The 25,213-nt window shown below is 38.0% G+C and overlaps 1 protein-coding gene across 11 annotated transcripts in view; it reads left to right on the forward strand.

Annotated features, from left to right (window-relative positions):
- Window positions 1–24,136, forward strand: part of ERCC8 (ERCC excision repair 8, CSA ubiquitin ligase complex subunit) — a 40,501-nt gene extending 16,365 nt beyond the window's left edge. The window contains exons 8-17 of one of the 11 annotated variants that reach the window (XM_055791455.1): window positions 1,188–1,291; window positions 4,395–4,519; window positions 9,075–9,272; window positions 14,347–14,433; window positions 16,830–16,945; window positions 18,290–18,379; window positions 20,493–20,644; window positions 21,213–21,331; window positions 21,977–22,053; window positions 22,437–24,136. In XM_055791455.1, coding sequence (XP_055647430.1) covers window positions 1,188–1,291; window positions 4,395–4,519; window positions 9,075–9,272; window positions 14,347–14,433; window positions 16,830–16,874 — 559 coding nt within the window. In that variant the 3' untranslated portion in view covers window positions 16,875–16,945; window positions 18,290–18,379; window positions 20,493–20,644; ... (1 more) ...; window positions 21,977–22,053; window positions 22,437–24,136. Of the gene's footprint in view, window positions 1–1,187; window positions 1,292–4,394; window positions 4,520–9,074; window positions 9,273–12,926; window positions 14,312–14,346; window positions 14,434–16,069; window positions 17,863–18,289; window positions 18,380–20,492; window positions 20,645–21,212; window positions 21,332–21,976; window positions 22,054–22,436 lie in introns of those variants that run through there. The other 10 variants (XM_055791456.1, XM_055791452.1, XM_055791457.1 and 7 more) reach the window with 10 other exon arrangements.
- The last annotated feature ends 1,077 nt before the right edge of the window (window positions 24,137–25,213 follow it).

A 25,213-nucleotide genomic window follows, 5' to 3' on the forward strand; every position in this document is an offset into this window, starting at 1 on the left:
GAAGCTCTCTATGCCTTTGTAAGAAATTTCAATGAGCTACTTGTGGTTGTTTGCTCACTTTACAGTCAGTTCAAACCTCAGCAATATCTATATTCATGGTCTTAGAAATTTTGTTTGCAGGAAAGTAATATTTTGTCAGCATATTCAGTTGCAGTACCTCTTGGAAGCTAACACAATCAATCTGCAGTGGAGAGGAGCACAAAAGAAAAAAATTGTCATTAGCTTTGTCAGATGCAGAACAGGTAATAAGCAATAGTTGGTTTTGCCTTGGTCAGCTGGTGTATGTATACTATATGTATTTCCAATACTAATACACTGATCTAACTTGAGAACACACAAAAGCATGTAGTACTTCAGTTGAAAGACTGCTTGTCTAAGAAGCAGCATGATTGGGTGTATTTTCTAGCTGTAGATCACAGAGATGCAGTTTTATTTCTTTCAGCTGGCGTGAAAAGTGATTTATGTTTTTGCAGGTTTTTTTCTCCAAAAGGACATTTAAGTTGCTGATAGCTGTCTGAATACTTTCAATAAGTACCTCTACACTGGTAATTTAGTATATGGGGAAACAGTCTTTTCCACTAATTTACCTCCTATATGTAGCTGGGAGTCTTGTGGTGCACACAGAAGTATATTACTGGAATGCTGGGAACCAGAATGAATTACAGCAGCATGAACATTGGTCTTTCCCTCCTTGTGCCACCCTGGTAACATAGACAAAGCCAGTGAGTTCCTACAGAAGCAATTCTCAGTGTTCCTCTGCTATAGCACTATGACAACAGCATAGAGGCCTATCCAGCCTATGGGTATGTAGCCAACTTCTGTGCCAGTTATACTATACGTTTGTGATAGCAAGAGTCTGAGTTCCCAGACAGCCATGCTGCAGTCTCTAGGTACCATTGAGTCACAGAAGAATTAGCAAGTTCATTCCTTACCTATGTACGTGTGCAAGGTTCACTCTGAACTTAAGTGCCTGTACTGTACTAGCTGTATTTATTAATACATATAAATGAATGTCTGATGTCTCTTAAAATCTTTTCATTAATTTCTCTTGGCTTTGATGTGACTGCATGATGAGAAGCTCAGAATGGTCGCTGTACCAGGGTGACTGCCAGATGAGTTGGCTAAAGGCAGTTATTGAACCTGGGTGCATACAATTTCCCTGATGTGTGCAAATTTGTTTTTCTTAGTGCTGACAGTAAAGTAAACTTATGGGATGTGAGGAAAGCATCTGGATGTCTGAGTACACTGGATCAGCACAATGGAGAGAAGTCCAAAGCATCTTCTGAGGCAGGTAATACAGAATGTAACTGGTAATCCATGTATAACTAGAAGCATTGTTATATTTCATAAATACGTTGAATACTAAGACCAGCAAGGACAGTAGCGATTACCCAGTTGTTACCTACTGTATAACTGTTGTGGTTTAACCCCAGCCGGCAGCCAAGCCCCATGCAGCTGCTCACTCACTCCCCCCTCACCCAGAGGGATGGGGAGTGGGATCAGAAAGGAATGCAAAACTCGAGGGTTGAGATAAGAACAATTCAATAGGTAAAGCAAAAGCCGCCCATGCAAGCAAAGCAAGGAATTAATTCACCACTCCCCATGGGCAGGCAGGTGTTCGGCCATCCCCAGGGAAGCCGGGCTCCATCATGTGTAACTGGGAAGACAAACACCATAATGCCAGATGTCCCCTCTGTCCTTCTTTTTTCCCCCAGTTTATATACTCAGCACGATGGCATATGGTATGGAATGTCCCTTTGGCTAGTTTGGGTCACCTGTCCTGGCTGTGTCCCCTCCCAGTGTCCTGTGCCCCTCCAGCCCTCTCACTGGCAGGGCCTGAGAAGCTGAAAAGGCCTTGACTCAGGATAAACATCACCCAGCAACACCTGATAACACACTGATGTTCTTAACATTGTTCCAACACTAAATCCAACACACAGCACTGCACCAGTTACTGAGAAGATTAACTCTATCCCAGCTGAAACCAGGACAGTAACAGAGGCTGTTCAGTTTTATTACGTTACTTCTGTTGTAGAGACTGCGTGTGGTTGAGGATCTTGTTTAGAGAGATCTCCTTGGCCATCAGTATTGTATCTGTTCTAAATATTTTTCTCCTTAAAATGGGAAATTTGGCCATCCATTTTATGGGCAGAAGAATCCATTCCTGCTGTAGATCAGGTTTCATACAAACAGCAATCTCTTCATACTTCATCAGCTGTTCCAGCAGTTAATTACCATCTTTTAAAAACAAAGACAACACAAACAAAACCCACAAAAGCACATTCCTTTCCTGTTTAATTTAGTCTTGCTTCCAATGTAAGTCTCTAGAATATTTTTTTCATATGTGGTCCATAAAATCAATTATATTCCTTTCGTACTGCATAAAGTATACAACAGAGTATAAATTTATGATTGCATTTAATGTAACAGGAAGCTAAATTACACTTCTTTCACTACAGTCAAATGCATTAATGGTGCCTTGTAGCAGTTACTAGCTACGTTAATGTTATTTTATGTATATTAAGGTCACGTTTTGATACTCAAAAAAAACCCCACCAAAACAACAACAACAAAACCAAAACTCAATTAAAGGAAAGCTTCTCAACTCTAGATTATAGTTCATGGTTTCTGATCAATTCTGGACAAAAGATTCTTAATTTTGGCAGACTTTTCAAGTACTTGAAGAGTCACTATTCTGAGGTAGAAATACATAGTATTTGAAATTGAATCACAAAGCAGAAACTGAGTGTCATGGCTCTGAACAAAGGGATTTGCATAGCATAAATCATAGTTATTACAGCTACAAGTCAATCTGTCTTGTTATGTTCAACTTAAATTGCATGTAGAAAAATACATGCAAGTCTTTGTATAATCAAACTAATTTTCCAAAATGTACAGTTAAAGAATATGAAGTAGCAGTAAGTATCTGTTCTAATAACTCTGCTCACTACTATGTATATTATAGTGTGGTAATATAGATGTTTGGTTTTAACAATTTTAAATTTCATTTTAACTCAAGAAATTAGAGATGCAAATGCTCTAAAGAAATCTAAGACTTTTGAAAAAGGAAGTGTTTGGACAAACTATTTTTTTAAGAAAACCAAAATTTTATGTAACTCCCAAGGTAATTGATGCCATTTTATACATTCCTTTGAATGACATGTTGTCTTGTTCAAATATAACAACTTTCTTTTCAACTTAATTTCACAGACATGTTCAAGATGATTTTTTGATAATCCAGTGGCAATCACATAGACTAGGATATTGAATATACTGAAATATAGCTGAACCAAACCAAATGCAATTAACAATTTTTTTTATAAAATCGTTGAAAAACAGATAACACATTTTACTTAAGAGGTATGTCTGAATTGTGTATATACGGTATAATACATAACTTGCCCATTTTTAGTGAGTTAATTTATGGGCACCACAATCAGGTTTGCTGGGTAGTGCTAAGTTGGTTTTAAACTACTTTAACATACTTAAGAATGTGCAGTATTGCAGGGTGAACTCGGTGGAATTCCTTTATAGTATTTTGTAAATAATACAGAATAGAATAGGATATTCAGGTGGAAGGGACTACAATGGTTATGTAGTCCAGCTGCCTGACTGCTTCAGAGCTGACCAACAGCTAAAGCGTAGTACTAAGGGCATTGTCCAGGACGTGCCTTCCCGCCCCCCCCCGCAGCCTTGCCGCCCGCCCCTGGACGCGTTCAAAGACCTTCACGTGCTGCTTGAACCAGGGGGCCCAGAACTGCACAGGGTGCTCAAGGGGAGGCCACAGCAGCGCTGAATACAGCAGCACAGTCACCTCTCCTGACCGGCCGGTGCCGCTGTGTTTGGTGCCCCCAGGATGGGGTTTGCCCCCCTGGCTGCCAGGGCCCCGTGCTGCCTCCCGCTGAGCTGCTTCAGCCAGCACCCCGGGGCCCGCCCTGCGGGGCTGCTCTCCAGCCACTCGCCCCCGCTCGTAGCTCACAGCTCGTACTTGTGCCGGGCGTTCCTCCATCCTGGCTGCGGAGTCTGGCATCTGCTCTCGTTAAAAGCCATGCCACTGATGACTGCCCGGTGCTCCAGTCTGCCTGCATCCCTCTGCAAGAGGGATCTTCTCCCGCAAGAGAGCCAGCAGCACCTCCCAGCTTGGTGTCATCAGCAGACTTGCAATGGTGCGTTCAACCCCGGCGTCCAGATCACTGGTAAATACATGGAACGGAGCTGGCCCTGGAGTTCAGCCCTGAGGAGCACCGCTGGCGACCAGTCCCCAGCCAGCTGCTTTTATAAACCAGAAGTAGTAATTTACTGATATGTTACCATTTATGTACACAGAAATAAAAATGTGTATACAAAATAATAATTCTACTGTAGAAATCTCAACCAGCTCTTTTTCCTGACAGCAAGCACTGCTCACAATGGGAGAGTTAATGGTTTATGCTATATGAATGATGGACTTCATCTGTTGACCATTGGCACAGATGATCGGATGCGACTCTGGAATAGCTCCACTGGAGAAAACACATTAGTAAGTTTTCAGGGGTCTTCAGTTATGCTTTCATTTACATTTGATTTTAGAAGATTTGTAATTTGTGCAATCATAATTACAACAACTTCAGGTATTTATTAATATTCATAAATGATATAGCTGCTTAATCTCATAATTAGAAGACTTTGTGAGCATTTTTTTCCCAGAGTATGAAGAAGCCTGGTTCTACTTTAAAAATTGAATATAGTAACTTTAAGTTCATTAATTCCTGAGCATAGCTGAAAACACTCCGGACAGTGATGAAAACCTTAATATACAGTGATGGTAGAGTTTTTTGTTTGTTTGTTTAAACTCTTAGTTGTCAGCATGTTATTTACAGGGCAGTCCATACCTGAGAGGTTCACTGACTTACTGACTGCCTTTTTTGCTACTTTCTTTGTTTTTTTGTGGAGCCTGTTTTGAGGAGTTGTATTTGAATGTTAAAAAAAATCTATCCTTCTACATTTGCATTGCAACCAAATGATGGTGGGGGTGGGGCATCAAAATTAAATCTTTACTGCTGCTACAGTCCTTTCTATGGCTTGTTTTTTGCTGAAGGTCCCAGGTTTAATTTTCTGTTCTGTAAAGAATTTTTTCCCTATGTTTATTTTGAAAGAAGAGCATACTAGGTAAGTCAGTTTCCATGGAATTTTAGCCAATTGTAATTATAGCCCATCGTTGCTATCAGGTAAGGAAGAAATTTTACTGTGACGTAAAAATCTTTTACCTCTGCTGCAGAGTTTCAGAACACAGCAAAAAGAATTCCTTGTAGACATTTAAATGAAAGGATGTTTCTATCTCCATGCTACCAATATTTGCCAGCTTGTTCTCAGCACTTCATATACAGGCATCTCTCTGTCTTCAAATCACCATCACCAAAGTAGATAATACAGTTTGTTCACTCTCCTGTCACCAGCTGGATCACTGCATTTTGTTTTTCTGTGCCTGTTAGTTCATTGACTTGTTTCATAGGCTATTGTGCAGTTTTCTTATTTGGTGTGGAATGGCTTGATCCTGCCTTACTTTTTCAAGTCCAGAACTATGTTTTCCAGAGAACTGTATTTTCACACTGACCAGAGGTATTGTATAAAACAATTTTTAAGGCACTAGAAGACAAATAAATGCATGTCTAGATAAAGGTTCACACCATAGTCACTGTATTTTCCCTACTAGCCAGTCCTTTTGATCTCTGTAACTTTTTTCTGTCTTTCAAAAGGTATAGAAATTAAGCCATGCATATGAGTTTTTTTGAGCAATGAGCGGATTCAGGGCCTGGTGGATTGTTTCAGTTAGTAAGGGAAATGCATGCCGGAGTTGTGCACATCTTGCATATGTCCTTTATTAAAAAAGGAATAGAAAGCCTTGGTTCACTGAGTATAGGGAAAATTAAACAAAAGCAGGTTTTCTGTCTGTGTGCTCAAGGGACAAAGTCAGTTTTTAAGATCTCTCTTCTCTTCTTGTTTTGGCAGCATGCTTTTCTTTCCATTGCTTCTCTGTCAAGCAGGAACACTTACACTGAGTATATCCGTATAATTTGCTTTTCCCAGCCTCCACTCCTCCCTTTCATTGTACACGCCTTTGTTATGAGCAGTATTGTGGCTTGGGAATTGTTGCTGTTACAGCTCATATGCTGTGTAAAGGAGTTTAATTGCTTTTTATCAGCAGAGTAATATGCCTCTTAAAATTACTAGCCTTAACAAGACTTAACACAGGCAATATTTATAAACACTGTCTTTAAAAAACGAGCAGTATTATCCACAAAGGACATGCATAAGCTCCGTATCTCGTGAAAATATCCCCTCAATATGAAAAAATATCAACCTGCTTGTATGGTAATCAAAACTCTCTTTGTATACATTTTTATGACAATTGAGAGAAATTTTTCTCAGGACTCCTTTTTTATTATACTTTTCTTACATGAGTGCTCTTTGCTATGAAAGAACATTAAAAATAGAGCAACAAGTAGTCTTCTTCCTTGCTTGGCTCAAGATCACTGATACTTACATTTGCCTCAACTTTGGACTCAGGTAATTGATGTAGTATGGATCAAGAACCTAAAAAAGCAAGACATTTGTATTAGAATATTTACCTGATAAACTACAAATCTGTTAGCTTATAGTCAAGAGATTTCATACTTAGGATTTTTTTTCTTCTTCTTTTTTTAACTCTAGGCCATGACGTTTAGGTAGGGAGCTTTAAAATCAACCCAGAGAGCTTTGCTAACATTATACGTATAAGTGAATCTCTTGCTTTTCAGCAGAAATTAAGAGCATAAGTTGTAGGACAATATTATTAGAAAGCAAAATATTTCATATATAATACTATGTAGTATTAAAGAATTTAAATTTAAAATACTGTTAATAGAAAAAATACTACTTTTAAATCGTGAAATAATGTGTGAATTTCAAGTGTTTGTAGTGGACTTCTTCATGGAAAAAAAAATACATGTAAGTTTTTTATTTGTCCAAATTATAATGCTTTCTTTTAATTAAGTTTTTTTAGAGGTAAGCTGTACTGTTCTCATGAATATATTTCTGTATTTTCTCATGAATACACTTTTGATGTCTGATATAGTATATAAGTAGACTGATATATCTAACTGGAATATTTCCTAGCATGTTTGGAAACTCCACTGTCAACGTCTGGTGAGAATTTTATCTCTGTAGGTCTTGTCAAGGGCTTAAATACAGATGCTAATAAGCTATATTTCTTAAACTACTATTATTTGCAAGGCTTTCCACACACCTCAGAAGCTGGGTCGTAGAAATGTAGCATTTGTTCCTAACCCAGCTGCCCTTATAGAGAACAATATTGAATTTCTTAGTGGTGATTTAGCTTTGATTAGAAGACATGCTTTTTTTATCACTCTTGAATAGTTCGTAATTTAACAAGTTGTTCTTTCCTTCTTCATGAGTCTTTTTCTTGCCATTTATTTGTGCCATCCTTCTGCCTACCCTTCGGTTCTTTTCATACTACCTATTCATCTCCTACTGTTCCTTGCTAACTCATGAGGAGGAGATGCAGAATCTTTCCCTACATTGCAGATGTTTTTCCTCTGTTCCTTCTTCTCCAAGTAAGGGATGACTGGCTGAGGAATCCTTAGGACTAGTTCTTGTGTTGTCTAGGCTGATCCTTCTGTTCTTTGCCATTCTACTGGCATATACAATTCAGAAATGTATTTTTCTGCAACATCAGTGAACTCCAGCAAACAAAGGGCACTTTCAGGGTGTATATAGTGTATATCAATTTTTGTTCAATCTGTGGACTAAAATCTTGTAGTATTGGGACAAGTACTGTTCAACATCTTTATCAGTGATGTAGACAGTGGGATCAAATGCACCCTCAACAAGTTTGGAGATGACACCAAGCCAAATGGTGCAGTTGACACCTGAGGGATGGGATGCCATCCAGAGGGACCTTGATGAGCTCGAAAAGGGCCTATGGGAACCTCAGAATGTTCAGCAAGGCCAGGTGCAAGGTCCTGCACCTGAGTCAGAGCAAGCCCTGGTATCAATACCAGCTAGGAGATGAAGGGATTGAGAACAACCCTGGGGAGGAGGACTTGGGGGTACTGGTGGATGAAGAGCTGGACACGAGCTTGCAATGTGCACTCACAGCCCAGAAAGCCAGCCGTGACCTGGCCTGCATCAAAAGAAGCGTGGCCAGCAGGTCCAAGGAGGTGATCCTGCCCCTGTACTCCTCTTGGGCAAGACCCTACCTGGAATACTGTGTCCGTCTCTGGAGTTCTCAGCACAGGAAAGGCATGGACCTGTTGGAGCAGGTCCAAAGGAGGGCCACAAAAATGGTCAGAGAGATATAACACCTTCTATGAGGAATGGCTGAAAGAGTTGGGTTTGTTCAGCCTGGAGAAAAGAGGAGGCTCCAGGGATGTGTTATTGCAGCCCTTCAGTACTTAAAGGAAGCTTATAAGGAAGATGGACACGGACTTTTTAGTAGGGCCTGAGGGTGTTGAGACCTTGGAACAGGTTGTCCAGTGAGGTGGTAGATGCCCTGTCCCTGGAAAATTCAAGGTCAGGTTGGATGGGGCTCTGAACAACCTGATCGAGTTGAAGATGTCCCTGCTCATTGCAGGGGCAGGTTGGACTAGATGACCTTCAAAGGTCTTTTCCAAACCAAGCTGTTCTATGGTTTGTAAGTGTATGCTGTTGAAGGAGTTATTTTAATAGTTTCAATATCTGAGAGAAAATTATTATGTTGGCTCATCTAGGAAAATGTTTAAGGTGATACTTCCTGATACAGTTCTATTTCAGTGATAGTTTAGGTGCACTGGCACACAACAGTCCATGCAGTTCTAAGTGTGGAACTGCTGACTGTGGAACTTCTATTACTATTAAGGAGAGTAAACTTTAATGAACAGAAAAATTATTCTCTTGATAGACATCTGTAATTGGAAATCTCAAGAACTGTATTAACATTTGGAAGCTTAGAATTCATTTTACTGGGTATTAAATAAGAAATTAAATTGATCTTTTAATGTAAAGTTATTTCCTGTAGCTTTAGTTAGTAGCTAACTGCATAATCGTTCATTTTACAGGTGAATTATGGGAAAGTCTGTAATGAAAGTAGAAAAGGACTCAAATTCACAGTCTCTTGTGGCTGTAATCAGGAGTTTGCCTTTGTACCGTACGGCAGTACCATTGCTGTTTATACAGTTTTCACAGGAGAACAAGTAGCTGTGCTTCGAGGACATTATAGTACTGTCAACTGCTGTGTATTTCAACCTAATTTTCAGGTAAGTAAAGTACAAAAAACATTCCAGACAAACTGCAATATTTATGTTGATTGTCAAACCATTTGCACAAAGTGTTAACTTTTCAGGGATGTGACTTAATCAAAGATAGTGACATAAGAGGGAGTTCTGTGGCCTAGGCAAGAAAAGTTTGGTTAAGTTCTTGGGACGACCCTTTCTCTATTGGGTTTCTTCCGCAGTTCGTTTTGTCTCACATATATATATTTCAATATACCTATAGTAATTTTTTTTGGCTTACGTTCTCATTAATAAATCATATGTATTAAGGCTTCTGCCTGTTTTCTCTAAGACTGAAGAGGAGGCATTTGTCTTTCTCTGAGATACCTAAAACTAACCACAGTAAGAAAGAAGATGAAGTGCATTCAGGTGAAGTGCATTAGTATTGCTGTCAGTACTAAGAGTCTTCTCAAGTATTTTGCTAAGACGATCTTGCTCAAATGCCTGTAGTTATACCAATTACTGGATCTGTGAACAGTTTGGATGAAGTGTTGAGAACATGTTGAGCTTCTTAAATTAATCTAAGAACATTTCAGTTAAGAAATACCATAGCATTACAGGAATTCATGATGCTGACAGCCTTTTTTTTCTGCCTATGTTTTAATTTTCCTCTCCGACTGTGATATATTTTTCTCTTGCAATAAAAGACTTAAGGATAGAAAAGCTTAAGTCATTATGAGCTCTTCACAACAGATTGTTCTTATGGCTTGTGGTACAGCAGGAGCAGAGTGAATGTTGGTAGGATTTTAAAGCTGTTACATAGTTGCCCTCAGGTGCTGATATTAGTAGGATTTTAAGGCTCTTACATAGTTGCCCTTAGGTATTGAGGATTGTACTTCATGTTCCAGCTCCCCCTTTCTCATCATTTGTAGATGAGAAACACCAAGCAAAAATACTTGAGGCAGAAAGGGCACGTGGATATCTTTTCATTACCTCTTATACCTCATAGAAGTCTATCTGGTAGCTGTTGCTTTGAGTACAGTAACTTTGACTGAAAGAATGCTTCCTTGTCACTGAAATGGACTTTACAGAAAATTTTGGACACATTACAGATGGGGCAATGGAACCCAAGCTAATAAGCTTTTCTTAACTTGGAAAGCAGTTCCGACATGAGTAGGCAGTGAGGTGCTAGGTCCACTGAAAGGTGGAATATTCACATTAAAACTAAGGCACGTCTTTTCTGGACTGTTCTTGACTAGCTTAAAAAGCCCTTTGTGTTTTTAAGAATAGTTTCCCAAATATTGTTAGTGTGTTTCTATTGTCATCTTTGGTGGTGTTTTTGATAAACTGAAGAGGTGAGGCTCATTAAATCTCACTGTAAATCAGGTTTTTCAGCCCTGGAAATGCAAACCTCTGTATAATGTCTCTTGGCTTTTAAAATCCTTGGAAAAGAATCACTTGTGAGCATGCACACAAGAACTGCATCTGTCACTTTAGCTGTAGGTTTATGTTGGCAACAACTTGATTTGTTTATCTGTTGTGATTCCCGATTCTCTTTCAGAATCACTGTTTTCCGGAGTTCAGTTCTATATTCCAGAAGTGTGACTGGATTTTCTTGTTCTTTAAATGCTTTGCTTTTAGTTGTGTTCAATTGTTACTCTGATGGAATATCATTACTATAGTCAATGCATCAACACCAAAGGCAGTGGTAGTGTTGACTATTTGCGTTCACACACACTTCTAAATAGCTCATTTATGTCTTGAGACAATTCATCAGTCTTCATATAATTCCAATAGAAATTATGATTTCCCAGTTAAAACTCATTTTCTAAGAATGCAGTCACGTGTAAAATGCATGGTTAACTGGTTTATTTTACTCTTGCAAGCAATGTTAAATCAATATGTTAGTTATTCAAAGCTGTGCATTTCTATTTTCAGTTATTAGTTGTAAATAAAATCAGTTTTGCTTGACTAATGGTTTTTATATTCCTGTATCTTAACTCTGTAGTAACTGATCCATGTAATCACCTTTTCTATTGTATCATTCCACTTTTTCTCTGCTGTGCCCCCACCTCCCCCAAATGGCTCGTTGGCTGACTTTCAGCTTTGTAGTATTTCAATACATATTAAAACATAATTAATTTCAGCAAGCCAGAAATTCTTAGACAACTTTTCTAAGTCTCTCTGATGTAAGTTATGTATCTACCAGTGAAATGTGTAGCAGATGGCTTTCTAACATTTTTCCTACTTTTACATTTGAAATTAGTACACTACCTTAATACGAAACAAGGTCTACATCTTTTATGCATAGTTTCTACCATGTCCATCTAGTAGTGAGTCTCTCTTGTTAAGAGTTTTCTTAATATTAATACTCTTCTGGACTTTTTCTGCTGTCTTTAACCCTGCTTGAGTGATTTTTGGCTTTGTCTTACCCTCAAACCCAGTCCTTAGATTTTCTTGCTATTTTTTTCTGTGCTCAAAGCTTCTGATTGATATTGTTGCTGCCAATCATATTCTTTCTGTTCATTAACTGTATTTTAGTTATCTTTGTTTCACCTTGTAACGGGAATAGACTTTGAAAGGTGCTTTAACATTGTTACAATTATGTATTAGAGGTAAAAAATGTCTTCTGTTTGCTCAGAGCCATATAATCAATATGATCGCTGACACCCAAGCAACTATTTGCAATCCAATGATATTAGTCTTTATCTGTTCTTATGAGGTCCAAATTAATTAGCAGGTTTATGTGGTGTTTGAGATACTGTGTGGAGCTGTCTGCACAGAATGGTGTAAGATTTGGTTAATGTGTGTATGTATGGCTTTTGAGGTACTGAGAATAGAGCCATGAAATCCACTATGTTATTATTGGCCTAAATTGTTCTTACATGAGTATCTCTGTAAAATTAATAAGATGTTAGTCTGCTTGAGTAGGAACAGGTGCAGAATTTTGCCCTTTGATAAGAGCCATTTATTTAATAGGAGGTCGGTAATTTCAAGGGCGGTGTGGAAGAGGAAATCTTCATTGTGCAATCTTTTAGATAATGTTTACTGTTGGATCTAATACATTAGATATCATTGTGCCATATTAGCTGCTAAAATTTACATAAAGAAGACCTACCTTTCCCTTTCAGAAAAAAGAAATGGAGTAAACATGCACAAATAGCAGGTCATAAAATATTAGGTGTGCATCAGGAAATAGTTTTGCTTCTGTATCTATATATATAGAAGTATCTATAGATACTTCTATTGTTCAAGAAATGCTAATGACATTTCTGCAAAGGTATTTGGCAAATCCAGTGGTAAGAAAGTTAAATCAGGTTTTATTTGCAATCTTTCCTCAGAGTCTTAAAGCATTGTATTTCCATATATTGTACTATAAACATGCTCTATGCACGTTTATGGTACATTATACATGTATGTCCTATGCTGTACCATAAATATACATGGAGCTCAGTGGCTCTTCTTTTGATTGACTTAAGGTATGAGTCACCATTTCAGGCTGTAATAATTATAATTAATTATAAGTATTACTCAATGTAGTGCATGTTAACTGAAGATACTGCAATGCCAGGATCAGAAAGTGAGACAAGAGGTAATAAAGATTAAATTGAAGTGTACTGATGTCACCGTGACATTGTTCAGAAAGAGATTTTGGTGTGAGAAGAAGTTTTAAAGTTCTAGTGACATTCTTTATCCTAGACAGGAGGCCTAAGTAGAGTACTGCTGACAGGATAAAGTGGGATTTGACCTCTACCATGGTGTAACTTTGACCTGTCTTCTTTTAAACAAGATAAGTAGAATGTTTCTCTCATAAAATTCTAAATACTAATCTTACGTGTTTTATGCATGATGCTTCATGCATGGGACCAGTTTTACAAAAGTGAGTATGTCAGTTCTCTTGATTAAGATTACCCACATAAATAAATGAGTATTTATAGGAATTAGGCATTAAGTTCCTGCACTAACTGTCAGCATAATTCATGCAGCTCTAGAATTAAATATACATAACACAGGAGACTTTTTGCAAAGACAGAGCTGTAACTTATTGCGCTTTTGTTGAATCAGTGTATCAATAATGTGCATATATGCACAGTGTTGCTAGTTCAAGTGTAAAAGCCAACACGCTTAAAGCAAGGCTTTCATGCTGTCAGCCTGAATACAGAAAAAATACTTCATGTTTCACTCAGGCAGTCAGAAAATGTGGCTATACTTAAGTGTTTTCAGACATTTCATACAATATGCAGGAGTATGATTTGAGACTGAAGGCATATGAGAATATTTTTATGCGAATTCATTTAAATAGCGATTTGGAAGATAGAAGCATTATTAGTACAAAGTCTACTCCAAAGCTGGTGCAGTATTTCTCATTAGCAAAATTTCCTCACTTTAAACTGACAGAGAAGTCTGTATTTCCTTTAATAAAGACTGAAGAAAACTAAGCTATTTTTGACTATTAGCCGTTTGGTGTAGAAACTGTTTATTTCCATGTGTTCGCAGGGTGCCTTGCACAATGGGATCTCATTCTTTAGTCATTACCATAATAAATAAGAGTTATTTATATTAAAAATAATAAATCAGTCTTTCTGATCTCTGCCTTCCCAACAGGATACAGGCTTCAAATTGTTCTTTATTTGTTCTTTTCCTTCCTTAGGCATACTGAAACTAAATTTACTTAATACTACTTTGTTCCATACATATGCACTTTTCTAACATGTATTACTAGATGCTTTTGAGTTCCTTCATATTTTTTAATAATAATAAAAAAGATTTTTCCCTTTTTCTTTTTTCTTCTCTATTGAACATAAATCATCTCTAAGCTTTCTAACTGTTAGAATAGGTGTCTTTTCAGGAGATGTGAAAGGAAAGAAGAAAAAACAATAAAATTAATTTAAATGTGGGTAGTGCTGTTTTGCTGACCAGTCTGGGAAAAATATAAAAACTTACTTGGTTTCCATATTATTTAAAATAATGTTTATCAAGGTTATGTTACAAGTTAGAAATCTTATATTTTTCTTTGTTTTTAACCAGTATCTCATACATGTTTTTCACCCAACGTTGTATCTATGTCACTATTTAGTAAATTTGTATAGAAGTTAATTTTTGTTTGTTTTTTTTAAAGGAACTCTATAGTGGTAGCAAAGATTGCAATATCCTTGCATGGATACCAGCTCTTCGAGAGCCAGTTAATGATTACGTTTCTGAAAAGGTAATGAATTTGTGAGTTTGAACTATACTTCTTATGGCTGTTATACTTGAGAAGGTGGTGTTGAAATTGAATATGAAGTATGTGTTTCATCATCAAAATTAACAATTCTAAGAGAAGAATCACCTATTGTTTCTGTGCAATCTTTTTATTGTTGTGGGGTTTCAAGAGGATGTTTTCTTCCATAGTCTAGTAAAATCTTCTGCAGAATTCTAGCTTCTCGCTTAATTAAAAGTAGTACTTGCCATTTGTCTATCAGTCTTTCAACTTCTATAGTTTCCTTAATTTCCAAACTGTTTTTCTCTGATTATGCTGTTGTGGAATTGGAAAGGTGCCAAATATTGTATTTTAAATTGTTCAGGAATATACTGTGCATTAAACAGTAAGATTGGGGATGCCACACTCCATACCCAAATATTTGTGATGCAGAAAGATAATAAAGAGGGTTCTAAATGAGATTATTTTAGTATCTTTGGCAAGACATTAAGGCTGTTGCAGGGAAGTTCATATGTTGCAATTTTCGAAGAGACTACTTTCCTCTCTCTGAGTATTAGAGCTGGGCAATAAAAATTTCAGTGAACAGTTTGAGAGGAAAAAATCCTGAATTTTAGGGAACTGAAACCATTCACAGAATCAAAGTCTGGCAAACTGTAATAATGTTAAAGAATCAGGATATATTAATGTTTTAACTTATAGCATACAAAAGTTCCACTTTTCAAAATTTCTGAAATCTTCCATTTTGGATGGTGGAAGTATAAGAAGCATACATTTTTTATAACATTTTCTTTGCTTTAAGACAATTGATTTATAAACTATCCTACACTTAAGCAAAGAAGAAAAAAGTGGCTTCAGTAGTTAGATACCCTAAGCTCAAAATCTATTTAATTTACCTGAAGTAAACATTTTTTTTCTGTAAGTGAGAATTCTGATGTGTGCACATTGTTTTTTCATAGTCTGAAAACTAAAAACCCACAGGATTATGTACCCAGCTCTGATTAGAACTGCCCCTTTAAATTTGACATGGTGGAGATATGTGATATGTGCCATTGTTTTAAAATCTGTTAAGCTACAGCTGCTGTTTACCGATGTTGAAAGGAGCAGTTCTGCTGTCCACAGGCCACTGGCTTCTGCTCCCTCTCAAGTGCCAGAACAGCCATTTGAGCACCTATATGACCAGAATCTGAATCCAGGATAGAAATAAACAAGAATTTTTTTTATCCTGAGTCTCTGTGATACGGTGCACTGCATAGCTGCACAAACCCTTTAGCTTGACCCTAAGGAGATGGAGGAGAGAAATATTTGTTGGAAGTGGGTAGAGGCCAGGACTACTTGAGACAGTAGTGCTCAGTTAAGGAAATCATGAATTAAAATCCATGACTCAAAACAAACACCGTAATTTCCCTCTGTTATATTTTATATCAGACATTTGTAAAGCTTCGAGTCAGTGCTCCAGATATTTTTTGTGAAATTGGAGTTAGAGTACTATTTTTTTTCATAATTTATTCTGTCTCTAATCCGTGAGAGACAAAATAGTTTGTCTGCATATAGTAATTTAAGGAATGCTGTTAGCATTGCCCTTATTTGACTTTAGTATTTTTAATTAAGCAAACCACTGAGAGAATTTTTATTTTTTTTTTAGTCTCTGCCTCAACAGCATTTAAACCCAGCATATGAAGACGCATGGAGCAGCAGTGATGAAGGCTGAATTTCAGTTATGTGCTGGCATAAAATTGACATTCAGGCACTGTGTTTACAGCCTTTATCTGCAGAATTGAGATATTGTTGGATTTATTATGACTGGATTTTTGGTACAGTTCTGTTAGAGCAAGGTCTTTCAGAAATAAGTTTCCATTGTTCTCTGTGCTCTTTCACAGTTTCAGTTCTCTAACTGTTAGTTAAATCTAGAGGATTACTTTTTCATACTTACTGACTTTCATACTTACAGTTACACATTGATACTTTATTCATTGTTGAACAGCTGATAAAGGAAAAATAAAAGCCCTTGGGACCAGTTAATACTGCATTATTTCTGATACCACTAATAGATAAGTCAACCCTTCACTTCGAAGAGACATGATACACAGGATTTTGCCTGAAAGAGGACTAGCTCAGGGATACTTCCAACTTACTTTTTTCAGTGTCTAGATGGAACAGACTGCATCCATTTTCAAGTGCTTATGTGCCGTGAGAGCCTGTAACAGGATTTTATGCCTGCTCTTTTCCATTTTCAGTTTTGTGTAAGTTTTTCCATAGGTGTAGTATTTAGTTCAAAAGGAGGTGTAACAGGGATCATCTATTCAAGTATATGGTGACCCCATCAACTAATATCTGAATCTTAGTCCCAGGAAGTTAAGAATATAAACCAGTTTAATTAGAGTTTTTGTTGCTCCTGTTAGCAGGTTTTTAAGATCAGTCTTCTATGTATGAATCTCACACTTCCCTAGCCAGTGTGAAGAATTCCTGGACAGAAACTGGCTTGAGGTACAGTACAAGGCAGAGTGGATCACATTTCAAGGTAGAAGTACTGAATGCACTTCTTCAAAACGTTTCACCTGAATTTGTGATCCTGATGCCTGCTCTGTTTTGAAAGGCAGGAGCTTTGTGGGGTTATTGTATCATCTCAATTGCTGATTTGTGCTTCAGACATAGTACAGTCACCAGGCTGAGAGCTGAGGTAGAGGCTCCCATCAGATTTAGATGCAGCTGTATAGAGGAGAAATTCCTTCCAAAGCAGAGCAGATACCAAGATACTAGGACCACACATTCAGACAAAATGAAAAGATATTGTATAATTAAATGAAAGATATTATAACCTTTGTGTACTGTATTATTTCTCTGATTAGTATACAATTTAGAATTAAATCACTGTGCTTCTGTATTTTAATATCTATACAAGATATAGGCTGTCAGTTTCTGTATCAATTTATAGTCTAGCATTGTAAACTGTTATGAAGTGAGGAGTGGGCATATCAAGGGAATGTTGTAATTAAACAAACTTCATATGTAGTGCATGTCTGCTGGGAGAGACCCACTATTAAGTGGATACCTGCAGGGTGGAAGACTTGCAGAAGTTCCAGCTGAAGTTAAAGACCAGCTTGATACTGTCACTTTACAAAACGGAAAAGAGAATTTTCTATTTTTTCCCTCTGAAAATTTACAAATGAAAATTGTAGTTTTCATTACTTATGGTGGCTCTTCCTTCTAAAATTGGAAAAACTGGGGAACAGATTTGAAGAAAGACTACACATTTTGATTGTCTTAAAGATTACTTTTTTGCGTGTTACAATTGTGCATATTGTTTGCATATGCCAACCGCAGTGCATGTATTTGAATTTCTAAAAATGTGCTCATTAAATCATAGTAACCAAAGTGAAAATCTTAGTTATCAAAGAATAAATGCATTACATTTTTCAATAAAATTTTCACCTGTTATGTGCCTATAAATGGTGTTGATTTTGATGAACCCATCAAAACCCCCACCAGCTTTATGGTGGACTAGGAATAGTATATAAAAAAAGGAGAGGTAGAAAAATTACATTAACAAAAGTGAGAAATCATAAAAATTAAACCCATAAATAAGAATGTTGCATTAATTCTCTTGGGGTTTTTTTTGAATGGCTGTTGTCAAATGAGTTCCCTTTTCTGTGCTTTGAGTACAAAATTATTGAGATTGGAAGGGATCACTGGAGATAATCTAGTCCAACCTCTCTGCTTAAAACAGTCACCTAAAGTAGGTTGCTCAGGCTTGTGTCCAGTTGAGCTTTGAGTACCTCTACAATATACAAACCTGTTCCAGTGTTCGAGCATTCTTAGAATAAAAGTTTCTTCTTAGATTTGAATGGAGTTTTCTGTATTTCAGTTTGCACCCATTGCATCTTGCCCCATTGCTGGATACCACTGAGAAGAGTGACTTCCTCCTCTTTACTGTCCCTTCCCCTGGCTTCATCAGGTATTTCTATGCATTGGTGAGATCCCTCTGAGCCTTTTCTTCTCCAGGTGGAGAAGTCCCAGCTCTTTCAGCCTCTTCTCATAGGAATGATCACAAACCTCAGACTGTTGACAGTGGTCTTCCTAATGCAATCCAGGGTGCTGTTGGCCTTCTTTGCTGCAAGGGCACATTGCTGGCTTATGATTCCTTTAGTGTCCACCAAGAGTGCTGGGTCCTTTTCCACAAAGCTGCTTTCCAGCAGGTTGGTCCCTGGCCTGTTCTGGTCCATGGGTTTTTTCTTTCTTGGGTGCAGGATTTGACATTTGCCTTTATTGAACATCACAAGATTCCTGTTTGCCTGTTTCTCCAGTCTGGTGAGGTCCTTCTGAAAGGTGGTGGCACAATCATCTGGCATATCAAACATTCTTCCCAGTCTTGTATTGCCTGCAGACTTGTTGAAGGCACATTCTGTTCTATCATGAAGGTCATTAATGAAGATATTAAACAGGACTGGATCTAGTATTGACCCCTAGTGACTGGCCTCCAACTGGACTTTATGCCACTGATCACAACCGTCAGGGCCTGGCCCTTCAACCATTTTTTGATCTCACTGTCCGCTTGCCTAGTTTGTACTATGTCAGCTTATCTATAATAAGGGTGTTTTGGGAGACTGTCGAGAGCCTGGCTAAAGTAAAAGTACACATCATCCACTGTTCTCCACTTATCCACCAAGCTCAGTGTCATTTTACAGAAGGCTGTTGGGTTGGTCAGGCATAGTTTTCTCTTCATAATCTATGCTGACTGCTACCTTCTTTGTCTGGAAGTGGTTTCCAGGATTATTTGGTACATCAGCTTCCCAGGGATGGAGGTGAAGTTGATTGACCTCTCTCTTCTGGATCTTCCTTCTTTCCAAGGTCACCTTGGCTTTCTTCCAGTTCTCAGAAACCTCTTCTGCTCACTGTGACCTTTCAAAGGTAATTGAGAATGGTCTTGAATGGCATCTGCCAGTTGTGGGTGCATCCACTCGAGCACTATGGACTTTTGTATGTCCAGGTTGTATAAGTGTTGCCTAACTGATCCTCCTTCACCAAGGGTACGCTTTCCTTGCTCCAGACTTTTTAGTAGTCTCGGGGACCTGGGGCTGGTAAAGTCCAGTCTTGCCACTGAAGACTGTGGTGAGGAGTCATTGAGAATCTCAGCCTTTTCTGTGTCCTTTGTCTCCAGTTCCTCTGCCCTGTTTAGCAGTGGGCCCACATTTTCCATAGTCTTCCTTTTACTGCTGATATACCTGTAGGTTTTAGTTTTGCTTTTCATATTCCTCACCAGATTTAACTTTCCAGCTTTATTTCCTGCATGTGGGAATGGACTCTCCTTTAAAATCAGCCAGTTTTCCTGCACCCTGCTTCTCATCAGGGCTATATCCCGTGGAATTCTTCCAGATAGAACCCTAAATAGGGACCTATCTGGAAATGTGGAAACTTCCCTCTATACTTTTATGGGGCTCATTTTCAATACTATTCCTGAGTAACTGCTTGCATGTGAGTTTTGTGTAAGTTGCACCGTGAATGCAATGTGGGATTTAGCTCAGGAAGAGGTGGGCTGGGAATTATTTGTCCAAGTATCTATCCACCCAGACACCTTTTGGTTTAGTGTCTGAAGCTATCCCAAACAGTTGAAAATAGAAATAAGTTGCCTTGGAGGTTTATTGTTCCTACTGACAGCTAGTGTCTTTTACACAGGAATCTTTCCAAATTCCCTTCTTGTATCACTTGATGATGTCATCATTCTCCCTGCTGACTGTTGTCCTGTGCCGGAAGGAGGGGTGTTTCTCATGAGGAAAGTTAGAAACATCTGTCTCTCACCTGGGCAAGAATCCAGGCACATTCTACAGTCCAGCACCTGCAAACCTTCCATATAATAGCAGTAGTTGATGGGTGGTGTTTAGTTTGCAAGGTTTAAAACCTCTTGGTACTAGCTAGCATCTCCAACACCAATTTCTGTGAAAATTCTACTTTGAATAATGGCGTATATGTTACAGTGTCCTTCAGTACTTTAGTTTCTTGTAAATGTGGTAAATTTATTTAAGTTTTTTTTGAGGAAAAAAAATTCTTTTCTTTCTGCTGCATTCTTACAGTGGCTGTACTTAATTACTAAGTAAAGTGTTGGTATCTTCTAAATGAAACATTTTAAAGGACAGTGAAGGTATGCTGTGTGTTATTTTTCACTGGAAAGAGCCAAGTACTAAGCCAACGATGTGAGTTGCAACTGTGCATCTCTTGCTTGTGTGTAAGTTAAATGTGATAATTAAACCTGAGTCCTCCCCGTCATTTATGCCTATTCTGCTTCTATGCTTATAGAATGTTATTTTAATAGTATCAGATCTCTTTCAGAGCCAGAAATGCAGCAAGTAGGGTAGTATAAACTTAATTGCATTTCCTATCCTTATGTCAGTCAGAAAAAAACACAGTTGAAACTCCAGTCAGCTGTCAAAGGGCTGCTGTATTCATGTTGAAATAAAGTTATTCACTTGAGAGTCAACTAGCTGATAGCTGGATTCTAAGTTCCTGTTAAAAACAGTAAGAAATTTAATTGTTTAAAGAGAGCTTAAGCTGGAATGGACTGCACTCCTACTGCAGTAGCAGTACTGTGATTTAGTAGTCACACTTTGTATCAGAATATGTAGAGAAGTGCTTTCATCTTTTCAGGCCATTCCAGGAATTGACTGTTGCTTAGAAGACTTGCTTTGCCTGCCAAAGCAGAGATTTTTATTTGAGCTTGATACAGCAGGTACCAAAAGAGGGAAAATACTTTATTTGTTCTTACAAGAGATCAAAGAATTTCCTTTCCCTTCTAGCCTAAGGAAACAATGGATGTGGGAGTCAGTCTGAGCCAGCCCAGCTTGAAGAAATCCAGAGAGCCTAAGACAAGCCTCCTTCAGCTTGAGTGAAAGTTTAGTTCTATAGAGACACTAAGGTAGGACTCTGATTATTTATGTCTAGGTTATGATGCTCAGAAAGAATCTGGTATTGAGATATCAAAGCAGAAACCTGTTTCTTTTTTTCCTCCTGTACCCAGACCTGGAAGAATGCATTAGCATATGAGAATTCAAATACGGTTAAGTCCCAAGTAGTGGGAAGAACAAGTTAACACCATGAGTTTACCTCCCTGCGCCTTTTTCTCTATCCCAAATATACTCACTCTTAACCCACAGGCTGATGAGACTAAAGATATACAGATTTGTTTGCCACCTTTTTTTGGGGGGGTTTAGTTAGGCCAGACTTCTCACTGTGCAAGACAACTGTTTTTTTTTTTAAATGAGTTCCTCATTTGCTCAACCAGTTTAGGGACTAGAATTTAAGACGCCTGTCATTGTAAAGCTGAAAAATTCTTAGATTTGGGAACATCAGTAGAATTGACTGTTACATTTTTTTTTTTCTCTTATTTTTAGCCTTGTGTTGTAGTCCTTATCCTATCTTGAATGGAGATACAGGAAGATACATATGTATACACACACACATATATATATCCACACAAGATACAGATATATTTAAAATACCACTGCTTTGGCACTTAGAGGATAATTCTTGTGTTTTCTTCCTACCTCATTTTTTAATGCAGGGAAAAGTCTGGTGCATAAAGTTGAAAATTGTAGGCTCTTCAGTGCATATTGGCCTAGGATCTGCCACAACGAATGGGTAAGCCTACTCTTAGCTTAGTACAAGTGATGTATGTGATACAGGTGATAGTCAAATAGGCATAACAGTTAAACCATGGGAACTGTCTAGATAAATACATAAAATATGTAAAACATAGACACTAACATGGTTAAAGTAGTCCATTAGAAAAAAAGAACTTGAGCATTGGCCATGTGCTTAGCCATTAAGGTGTATGTTGAGGTTTTGGCACCTGAGAGTTGTTCTTGAAGGCAGTGTATTGGTTTCAGTGGACAGCGGTTAATGCTTACAATACTCAACAAAAGTATGTAAAATATACTGATAAAGTCCTTTTGTGAGTTTAAAGCTGAGTTATGAAATGGACATGCCTTCTTCTATCTCCCTTTGTTGTTTGGTTTTTTTAGTGTATTCCATAAAAACAGTGGGAATGGAGGATAAAGGGATGACTGACTGGCCAGGAATTCAGGCAGCTGTATAACTACTCCCCACATCTTCATCCCTTCTAATATCTGTGTGCTGTGTAGTCAGCCTTACCCACCAGCCCACACAATCTGCCAAGATGACACCTAACCGATGTCATCCACCACGCTGGCAACCCTTAACCACGCCCAGTCCTGCCAAGTTGCATGAAGCTCAAGAGACTCAAAAAAAAAATATTTGTGGCTGTTAAGGCAACTTTCTATTTACATATGAAATAATTTTTTAATTGCATAGGCATACAGCTTTGTTCTTAATACTCATTTTATCACCGTTTCCTTTCAAATTAAGGCAGAAAGGAACCAGGATATTTTTAGTTATGAATTTTAACTTTTTGCTAAGAAGGAGACTTTCACTCCCTGAGGTCTGTACACTTGGAAGACTACAAATCCACCCTTTTCTTGCAGCTATGGGACAGAGATGCTTCTGCAATCCTAAACAGGTTTTGTAGTAAATTTCCTCATGCCAAATTGCAGATTAACATCAGCAGTTTAAATCAGTCTAACCAGTTATTTTTGCAGCCATATGTTTGTAATCTAGAGTAACATGTTTAAGCAAGAATGGGGTAATGTTTTCAGCAACAAAAATAATATACCTTTGTTTAATACAAAATAGGTTAACATGGGGGACAGAGAAAGGGGATGTTACTAAAACATTATTTTGCTGCTCTCAGCAGCTGCATTTGAAAGGCAGTGAGCTTTTTCCACTTCTATTGACTACAAAGCATTTATTTAACAGGATACTCGGTTTGTATTAGTTACAGGTCTTACCCTCCAACAGAATTATTAAAACATTCTAAGAAAACTTGGAATCATATTTTTAAAGTTAGCTCAAAAAAACATGTTCATAATAAATTAAGAAATGCATTATGCTCTTGCTGGAGATCATTGGCAAGAGAGAGCTTGCATCTGGTAGCCAGCCAGTTCCATTTGTATTTAAAATTTAAAGTTGATTCTTAATCCTCTCTGTTAGTAGTTTAGGATGGCCTCTGAAGAAACTGTAGCTATCAGTGCCTGCCTGCCACGTTGTACTTTCATCCACGCAAATACATCTTGGTCTGTATGCTGGATCTTTAACCTGTGGGTGCCATTTTAAGAAAGAGGGTTACTCTAGGGAACAGAAAGAGGAAAATGAGAATCCTTTCCTCTAACTTAGGGAACATCCATTCTGCAGGCAGCAGCACAATACAGAGCTGTTAACTCTAGTTTAAACTGAGCAACCCCACAAGAGGCTAATGTGCCTTGCTGGGATGCTGCATCAACTCACCTACATGGAGTTTAACATTTCCACAGCTAGACCATGTTATTACTGTGTTAATACTCTTCTTCCTTATTTTCTGTAGACACCTGTGTCAGTAGGGCTCAATGAATGCAGCAGTTTGGGGAGCCGTGTTTCCTATGATAAAAGATAAAATCAGTAGGTGTGTGGAAGCGTATACATATGTAAAGTTCTCATGTTTTGTGGCAGTCAGTAGGGAGTGTCTCACGTTGCTCAACAGTTAATTACTGTTGCTGTTGCCTCCTACACTGTTCTGTAACACCTCAGGAAATCGACTGATTAAGATTCTCATGCTAGCAAACATGAGAAAAATGTTTTGGGACTTTATAAAATAGTAGATTTGAATGGAGCTCTTTTCATTTGCCTCAGTAGTTCTTCCAGGTGGAGTATATGGCCCAGAGAATATATTTTTGTACCTGCATCATGGATTACAGCTTACGTGAGTTGAAGCTAGTCATCTTAAGTCTGATGCTGTTCTGTGGTTTTGCACTGCCACTAGTGCAACAGGAACCTTTTACTGAGGAGTCCTTCTGCACATCTTCTGTGGGAAATTGTCACATTTGGCATTTACTTGGAGTGTATTGCATGTTCTTAGGTAGTGCATAAATTATTTCCCAAGGAAAAAAAATACATCTTTAGAGTTGCGTGGAACTTTGCCATCTGAGTGCTATTCGTCATTGTTTATGAAGTAAGTTTCCAGAACATTTATTTGTTTTGCAGACAGCAGTATACCTGAGGGCCTAAATGAATGTTTGAAACAGCTACTTCATCCTGTTCTGCCACTATGGATAACTTAAAGTTTAGGTTGACTAATGAAGTATATCAAAGTAATTTAAATAGCACTCAGCGATGAGCTACTATATTAAATGTAGATACCTGTGAGACATGCAGAACTTTGGTTATAAGAATTATATTGCTGCTTATCAGAATTCCCCTGTGCTGGATTATAGGCTTTGGTACTTGAGAAGGCTTGCTCTGTGTACCCTAAACATATATACAGTCTCAGTGGTACATCTCACATCAGTAGGAAGGCTTATTGTATATTCCAGTACCCTTGAAAACTGTGCCTGCAGAGTTGTTTTCCCCTGCCAGAGAGAGGAAAAGGGATGCAAGTCAAAGGATGAAAAGTGGTCCAGTAATTCACAAGACTGCTCAAGCATTAAGCTTGACAGGCACAAGAAAAATAAAGATAAGAGTGTTGTGGTTTAACCCCGGCTGGCAGCTAAGCACCACACAGCTGCTCACTCGTTCCCCACCCCCTGCAGTGAGATGGGAGTTTGAAGAGTGGAAGTGAGAAAACTCGTGGGTTAAGAACAGTTTAATAATTGAAATAATAATAATAACAACAACAACAACAATAGTAATGAAAACAAAGAGTGAGAAACAAAACCCAAGAAAGACAAGTGATGCAAATGAAAACAATTGC

The sequence above is a fragment of the Falco peregrinus genome, chromosome Z (genome assembly GCF_023634155.1).
Source record: "Falco peregrinus isolate bFalPer1 chromosome Z, bFalPer1.pri, whole genome shotgun sequence".
Classification (NCBI taxonomy): domain Eukaryota; kingdom Metazoa; phylum Chordata; class Aves; order Falconiformes; family Falconidae; genus Falco; species Falco peregrinus.